This window comes from Scleropages formosus, chromosome 5 (genome assembly GCF_900964775.1).
Source record: "Scleropages formosus chromosome 5, fSclFor1.1, whole genome shotgun sequence".
Taxonomy (NCBI): domain Eukaryota; kingdom Metazoa; phylum Chordata; class Actinopteri; order Osteoglossiformes; family Osteoglossidae; genus Scleropages; species Scleropages formosus.
In genome coordinates, this window is record NC_041810.1 from 27432062 (window position 1) to 27440506 (window position 8445).

The 8445-nt window shown below is 51.1% G+C and overlaps 1 protein-coding gene across 2 annotated transcripts; it reads right to left on the reverse strand.

The window, feature by feature from the left end:
* Nucleotides 1–126: 126 nt before the first annotated feature.
* hmg20a (high mobility group 20A) lies at nt 127–7880 on the reverse strand. Of its 2 annotated transcripts, none has more exons than XM_018765365.2 (9): nt 7774–7880; nt 4276–4376; nt 3908–4117; nt 2690–2819; nt 2510–2547; nt 1626–1701; nt 1236–1451; nt 877–1019; nt 127–745 (listed from the first exon to the last, which is right to left on the reverse strand). In XM_018765365.2, exons 2-8 carry the CDS (start codon nt 4339–4341, stop codon nt 883–885), a joined length of 873 nt encoding a protein of 290 aa, XP_018620881.1. In that variant the 5' UTR covers nt 4342–4376; nt 7774–7880; the 3' UTR covers nt 127–745; nt 877–882. The 2 variants fall into 2 exon arrangements, with proteins under 2 accessions (XP_018620881.1, XP_018620880.1); XM_018765364.2 differs by having other exon boundaries at nt 4258–4376.
* Nucleotides 7881–8445: the final 565 nt, after the last annotated feature.

Consider the following 8445-nt stretch of genomic DNA (forward strand, 5'->3'; position numbering starts at 1 on the left):
CTGTGTCATGAGACCCATGCGACTCTGCCCTCTCCAAACAGAGCCGGCAGTTCAGTAGAGGCTCTGCGCGCGTGTGCGTGCGTGCGGCTTCTCCAACGAGTCCACAGGGTGAAATTTGGCGAGACATACTTGTGTAAAAGAGTTTATTCAACACAACATTTATAGTTATAAAGTCCAAACACAATGTTTCTGCAAACGCAACACGTTCCTCTGCGCGAAGGACACAGGACACACAAAGGGAGTAACACCGCTTTATGCAAATTGATCAGATATGACCTATCGTAATTAAATACTAAGAAAGGCTAAAATTCAGATTTTAAAAAAATGAATAAGATCGTGAGGGTCTGCAGGGAAACTGTACACACATACACCCACTCCTTTTTTCAAGAACTAACGTGTGTACACAGCACGGTTCAGCGGTCGTGTGAATATTACTACATACGCTGACTTTTTTTTTTTTTTTTTTTTTTAAACACACTGTCAGCTCCGGGAAGCATTTTGTCACAAGACAGTTAATACACAAATACTACAAAACAACAGATGGAGGAAAAAAGAAAAAAATGTGGATGTACAAAATGATAAATAATCTAAAATGTAATGCCACCTTATACATACTGTGAAAAATAAGTGAGTGATGTGCTAAAATTATCGGCTGCATGACCTGACTAGCGCAACTGTGGAAAGATGAAGGTGGAAGTCGCTCCTCGGCCCGTCGAACCCTCGATCCCCTGGCGCTGCCGGTCACCTGAGGATGGAAAACGCACTTGGCTCCCATTTCTGCTCGCAGAAACAAATCAGGGACTTTAAATGGACTGCAGCTTGATTTGTTGACATTACTACGGAAACACGGCATTTTGAAAACGAGACGAAACTGACCTGGTTCTACCGTTCCAGGCGGCTGACCACCTCCCTGACAACATTGATCAGCCCCTCGTGTTCCTGTGGATCGGCCACGATGATGCCGTGCAGCTTCTTCATGTAAGAGTCGATTGTGTCCAGGGTGGGGGTTTCCCCGCTGCCTGTGGGTGAAGGTGACCATTAAGGGTTAATGGTCATGTGATTAACCGGGCAATCCGAGAGGCGTTGTGTGTTGCAGTGTGTGGTTCTGTATGGATGTGTGTCGCTATGATTAAACCCAGACGGAGGGAAACAGACACATGGGAGAACTCCCATGGACCCTCAGTTCAGACACTCTGGAGGTGAGCTCATCATTGGGATAAGCTCCGCCCACTCACCAGGAAGCGGCAGGCCCGAGAGCCCAGAGGCGAGTGCCTGCCGCAGGTTCTCCAGGTGCTGCTGCAGCAGGCTGTTGCGACTGCGCTCCTGCATCACGTCGCCCTCCAGTCGCTCCACGGCGCCGCGCATGCTCTCCACATGCTTCTGCAGCGCCGCGTTGCGCTCTTCGTACTCCATGTTGGTTTTCCTCAGCTGCCGCATTTCGGCCTCGCGCGCTGAAGGGGCGACAAATCGGAACATGCGCGTGACCGCGCGTCTTCTGAATACCCCTTAGCCAGCCGAGTGTCCGTAAGGAGCGGCTCAATTCCGGAAAGAAGAGCGGAACTCCCTCCGGCTGGCTGAAGGTTCGAAACGTTCTACACGGACGAGTCGCGTGGCTCTCATCGCACCTTTGCTGTGGTTGAGGAACTCTTCAGTGAAGATGGGGATGTCAAACACAGATCTCTCCTTCCCTTCGGCATCCTTCTGGAAGGGTCATCGGCAAGACGGCCAGGCAACCGCACATGAAGAAGGAGGTGGTGGGAGTTACGAAACAAATCGATTCAAGTCAACAACATGAGCACTAGTGGCCTTGTGGGGGGGGGGGGGGGGGGGGGGGTTTCAGACAGTGGTTCTGCTCCGATGACCTCATCCTATGTGGAAAACCTCCAAACGTTATGTAAGTCATACGGATATGCAAACAACATGCTATGTTGTATAATTGGGTTTGATTGCTATATTTTCCCACATTTTCCCTGTTAAAATGTTATATTATAATAACAACATACAGCGATGCGTTATAACTATATTTTTATGCTGCATTATTCTCATTTTCAGCCGTTGTCAGTCTGGCTCGTCCCACACGTCACAACTCGAGGACTAAACGCAGTGAGGAGCGTGACATCACGCCACTCTGCTCTGCTGAGACAGGCAGGTACAGTTGAGGAGATAAGTGTGCGGTCATCGTGACTGCAGTGCGTTTCTGGAATCGTAATCACTGCGCTCTTGGCTCCTGCGTAGCCCCCCGCCACGACACACACACACACACCACTCTGCTCAATTACATCGTCGGACTTCATAAAAACGAATCCGGTCTTCGACTGCCACCGGCACTTTAAGCTCTTAAGAAAAGGAAGGATAAGAGTGGCGTGGTCGACTAATCCTGCTTCGGCGCCTCGGCGATCAGCAATTCCGCTGGAGTGCGACGCGGGAGGAGCCGCTCATTCGGTTAATTAGAGGGAATGCGCTCCAACCGCTCGGGAATACGGCGCGGGGGGTGCGGCTGAGGATTTACCTCGTGGAGGGATTCGCTGGCAGCTTGGCGTGACGCATCTGCAGGACAAGAGAGAGACAACGGGAGAAAGGTTGGGTTCTGGGCAATAGAAATGTATGCAAAGGATCACCAGCAGGACCCCCCGGGGTGAGCGAGAGTACAGTTCACCGCACATTACTGTGAATTTAGCGTTAGTGTTACCCCCTCTGTGTGCCTTGCCCTTCTTCTCCTGCACTTTCCTGGTGAAGCGCTTGTAAGCCTCCGTCTTCTGATACTTCTCCAGCTCCCGCATGTAGCGCTCCTTGTCCCGCTCGGCCTCGTCCAGGTAGCGCTGTGGGGCGGGCGGGAAAGGAAGAGCCGTGCTGAATCCCTCTCGGTTCTCCGTTTTGGCCCCCAAGTGGTCAAACAAATTCCCTCTGTCCTTCAGAGCTGCTGAATCCCTTCCAGCATTCCAGAAGGGTCTCAAACCCACCCTTTGCAGACCCTGATCTCCTGACAGCTCCAAAAATGAGTCCAACATTGTCTACTATGATCATCTGTGTAATGCTTTTGAATCTCAGTATAACAGTAATTCGATTTACTCCTTCCAACACCAGCTGTGACATTTTGATTAGTCCCGGATTTTTGGAGTTCAACTATTTACTGTTGAATTTACTATTACCGTTATTTATTGTAAAATGTACTATTACTACTATGATCACAATTTACTGTCAAATTCACTATTATCATCACTATTTACTATTGAATATCAGCTTGTTTGTCTGACTCCACCATGTTGCTGGATGCAAACCAGCAACATAATGGTGTGAGACAAACAAGCTGTGCTTTGATCACTCTGTCTGTGTCCAAAGCCCTTCATCAGTTGTCGCTGCACTTGTTTACTCTGAGTTGCGCGACACTTTGGAGAGAAGCTTCTGCATAATGAATAAATGTAAACAGAGGCTTCCTGAGTTTCCAGGCGACAGAAGCACAGCTGTGCAGGGAGCTGGTATCCGGTAGATGAGCAGAGCGATTCCCCTCCGGACACACGGGACAAAGTTGGCTCTAACAGCGTTTCGCAGATAATAATAATAATAATAACAACAACAATAAAGAAATCTGACTGGGACAGTGGGGGTCTCTGCGCTGGGCCCCCTGGCCCTTCAAACAACACCAGAGCTCCTTCCAACACCAGCTGTGACATTTTGATTAGTCCCGGATTTTTGGAGTTCTGGTTCAGCCCAGATTTGGTTGCGACGCGAGACACGAGCAGCAAGAATGAAACAAAACGCCAACTGACAGCAGAGCTCCGACTCCAGACTTGATCAGGAGTGTCCTGCAGCGAATGCGATGTGGGGTAAAGACCGCGCTTCATAGGTGCCGACGCGAGGTACGGTACGCGCTGCGGTGCGGCGGGTGGTGGGGTCACGAGCCTCTCACCTGCTTCTCGTCGGCAGGCAGCTTGCTCCACTCGTTGCCCAGCATGCGGGTGATCTCGGGGAAAGGCACGTCGGGGCGCTCTGCCCTCAGCTGCTCGCGCCGGTCGTTCATGAAGCGCACGTACCCCGTGAGCGGCGCCTTTGGGGCATTGCTGTCCTTCACCGGCTTCTTCCTCTTGCGCCCTTTCGACCAGCTCGAGCGCCGCGGCTTCTGCAACGAGAGGCACGATTGGAGCGGTCAGTGACGCCACGCCGCGGCATCTGTGCCGCGACGGTAACGTTCTTGTCCCGGTGGCGCTTGAACCAATGGCGAGTGGCTGTGGACAGGAAGTGGGAGCTTTGGACACAGACCTCATGGTGTCTCATTACCTCCTCGCCGTTTCTCTGTCCACTGTTGTCTGTATTGCCCCCGGGTGACACTGTCTGCTCTTCCATGGTCACACCGTCTGCCCTCAGGACCAGGACTTGACCTGCAGGATACACACAGGGTTGGGCCCAACAACCAACCTGGTTCTGCGCACTGATTGCTGATGGTGTCCTATTGGCCATGCTGAAAACTGTCATATAAGAATATTTAAAAACAGTATTTTAGAAAAAATATAATTAAAAAAAGAAACAAAAAAAAACAAGCAGCTAGCTGACGGCACCTTAACCACTGGAGGACCGCATTAGTGCTTCTAGTTGTTCAGCACAAACAGGCTCTGAACTACATGCCTGACGGTTCTTGAACCCCATACCCTGCAGTGGTGGTGCTTTTCATCCACCCCCACCCCTGCTGCCTGTCCTGCTGAGGGATGACAGGGGACACCCGGAGCCTGTCCAAAGCTCGGGGGAGAATGTCTGTGGGAAAAAGGGTTTGCGACCGAAAAGCCAAGCGACCGAGCGGTCCGCAGCGACCCGGGGGCTCGGGGTTCTCAGCACCACAGACCAGGGCCCCTCACTGCGGTTCCTGGGGACCACAGGGAAAGGGGCGAAGGTCTAAAAGAGGATTGTTTTCCTTCATTTAGTTCTCAGTGGGAAGCCACGCCCCCAGGATGCCCGCAGCGCTAACCCGGTTCAGTGTGGGGACCGCGGGCCGGGTCGCAATCACCCCAGCGCAGGCTGGGAACTTCCTGCGGAGCGACGGATGGCGACTTGACTGCGGATAGAGCTCGGCTCGGCGTTCACTCGGCCTCGGCAGCGGCGCTACGGGCGATAACCTGTAGAGAGGACGAGGTCGGGAGCCCATCGCAGCCAGGTGACCAGAACGCCAGACGTTCAAATGTTCGAAGGGTCATCGGGAGAGTTTGATCCCCCCACCAATCTTAGAAACCACATATGACCTTCGAGATCACTGGAAGCGCTACTCAGGTCCCCGTTCTGCTGAAACTCCTTATCCCCGGGTTCTACACGTGTACACGGCACGGTAGAAACACGGTGTGGAACCGCATGCCTGGTTTGGCTCCAAAACGTGCTTTGATCTCGGGCCGTTGCCTCAGAGGCTGTGTTTACGCCGGGTCACGCCCACACGCACCAGCTTTGCAAGAGTTGCATTACAACATTTGCCTATCGCCACGCCGTATGCTGATGACCGCAACTGGCATTTAAACCGCACCTCAGATGGCGGACCATAAGATAGCGTAGCGCGCTGCAATAACCCGGTAAAACCAGAACGCAGAGTGCCGGTCCCTCCTCCTCCGAAATCAAATCGAACATAAATTAACAAGAACGTCAGTCTGTTCGGAAACACATTTCAAACTAGTGGGGCAGCAGGTGGCGTAGTGGTTACAGCTGGTTCACACACTGAGATCACAGGTTCGAATCCCACCTCCCGCTACTCTACTTACCTTAAATTGATAAAGTTAAAAAAACACCCACCCAGCTGTACGAAATAAATAAATAACTGTCCGAAAGCTGCTTTGGAGAAGAGCATCACCTCAATAAATGAATTAAACCGATTAGGACCTTTTTTTACCTTGATTTTGTTTAGCTTTACTAATTCTGCAGTAATATGTCCTTAATATGGTCCATACCTCAATGTTACCCCTGTAAAAACAGTGTACAGATGACGCAAGGGATGTTTTTCCCTTCCTTCTAGGAAAAATGAGCACGGAACGTGTGCAATAACTCATATGAGAACTAGACCGCTCTTTGGTCAGTGGGCATCTCGGTCAAAGGGACTCGATTTCACTTGGAAATATACGAAACTTGCCGGTCCTGACTTCCTCGTGACCCAGAGTTGCTGCTGCTGCTGCCAAGAAAAAATAAGTTGGAAACAAAATATATACAGATCTGAGTGCTGCAGGAGGGCGGTCAGGTGGGAGAGTCAGTAACGGAACGCGACGACCGCAGGACCGACTACGTTTCGCACACGTTCGTTTGGCAACGCTTTTCCGTAAGTGTAAACAAAGTGACAGTGATGATGACTTCCCGGTGGTGTTAGAACCGAGGACCTCAAAGTCAACACACTGATGGTGCTCTGGCTCCCTCTCCTGTGCACAAGTGTGTGTACACTGATTGACCGTGCGGACACGCACGCAAACTCAAATGCAGATGTGCTGTAATTTTAAGGAGGTGTACATTGCGGGGGGAGCAAAAGTACGGTCCTTAGTTGGGCCCAAGGCGGGAGGCGGACAGCGTGTTCATGTCTGCAGCCTCCTCGCACACAACCGCAGACTGTTGACCTCAAGGACCAGGACCGCTGGTGAGACAGAGCGACACACCTGCGTGCGACTTGCCCAGTTGCTGCAGGCGTAATGGGGAGATCTGCGTGCGTGTTTGTCACCTGGTTGCAGCGAACGTTTTAGAAAAGCAGCGTTTGTCTGCAGGCGAACTGTATGTCTGCGAGCGGCACGGTGGCGCAGCGAGTAGAGCTGCTGTCTCACAGCGCCTGGGTGTTGTGAGAGGATGTGGGTTCGATCCCCACTCAGTCTGTGTGGAGTTTGCATCTTCTCCCCGTGTCTGTGTGGCTTTTCTCCGGGTGCTCCTGTTTCCTCCCACACTCCAAAGACACACTGTTCTGCTTCATAGTGTGCGAGTGACAGAGAGAGTGTGTTCCACTGATGTATGGATGAGTGACCCATTGTAAGTAGTGTATCTAGCAGTGTAAGTCACCGTGGTGAATAAGGTGTGTGGGCTGGTAACACTACATAGAGTTCATTGGAAGTCACTCTGGAGAAAAGTATCTACTAAACAGATAAATGTCAATATTATAACTGAGAACAGAGACGGTCGCTCTGGTCAACAAGGCAGGTGACCGGTGCACGACTGACCACTGTTCCCCCTGCGATGAAGGCCTCCTGGTGGTCACCAGTCCACTGCGGCGAAAACCCGATGACTACACAGCGTTCACACCCACACAGTGACCGTGCTTTGACCAGACCCACGCAACGACCACGCCCACACCCTGCACATTTGCCACGCCCACCAACCTAGGCCACGCCCACCGCCAGTCTCCGACCGCATTTACACAGCGACCGCACTGAAAAGACCCATACACTGACCTCGCGGTCAGTCAGGGCTTCTTCCTGAAGGAACACAACCCATCAGGCTGACGGTCGCGCTCGTTTGAGTTAGTGTCTGGACCGGTCACATGAACGTCGTAAAACCGAGCACTAGCGTAGTCACAGTCACAGTGTCCGCAGCTGCTGCTGGTTCTGCGCGTGTTTCTCTCTATCGCCACTCCTCGCTGGCTCGGTGTTTCCCAGTAACACTCACTGCGGCTCGCTCGCGCGAACGACTCGAGCGAACACTCGTCGCTTCCTCCTCCTCACACAACACAACAGTTCACCGGGCATCTGTCATTACTCGTCCCGAGCTCCCCGCCGACACTCCCCGGAGCCCTTTCCGCCTTCTTCTCGAACGGCAGCGCGACTTTTGTCTCCTTACCTTCTCGGTGCTCACGGAGCCGTACTCTTTCGGTCGCGGTTACCTTCCCAACAATCGGAAACGGCTAACAACTGTCCTGGAGTGGGCCACTCTATGTGACGTCATCACAACGCGGACCGCAGTACATTCCTCCGCGCCCCCGCCGTGTCCTTATTTCTTATGCTTTTAAGAAGACGATCATATAAAGCGAAAAGAATGAACAAAAAAGGGAAGAGCACACTTTATCAGCTAATTTAATATCTAAGATGAGCTGCCATCCACTGCTATTTTAATCAGCGGAAGGATTCTGGCAATGGGAATTTGACATTTATTGGTCGCATAAATTACGTCACTTGTTTTTGCTATACTTGGGAGTTGTAGTCATTTTAACGTAAAACATATTGTATGCGTGTTCGTGTGTGGTTTTCTCCTTTTCTCAATCATGTACCTTGATTAGCCCAAACAAATATACGTTGTTCTTAGCCACCAGTCAGCGAAGCTGAATGGATGAAATATAATACAAATATTATATTAAATAAATATTATTAAAAAAATATTGAAATAATTGTTTGCTATATAATAAATGGATCACTTTTCCTTGCCACTCTTTGACACTGTAGCTTCTACAAGCAACAAAAGGTTGCATGTTACTTATTTTCCCCACTGATTTCCATAAACTAAATATTTCATGGT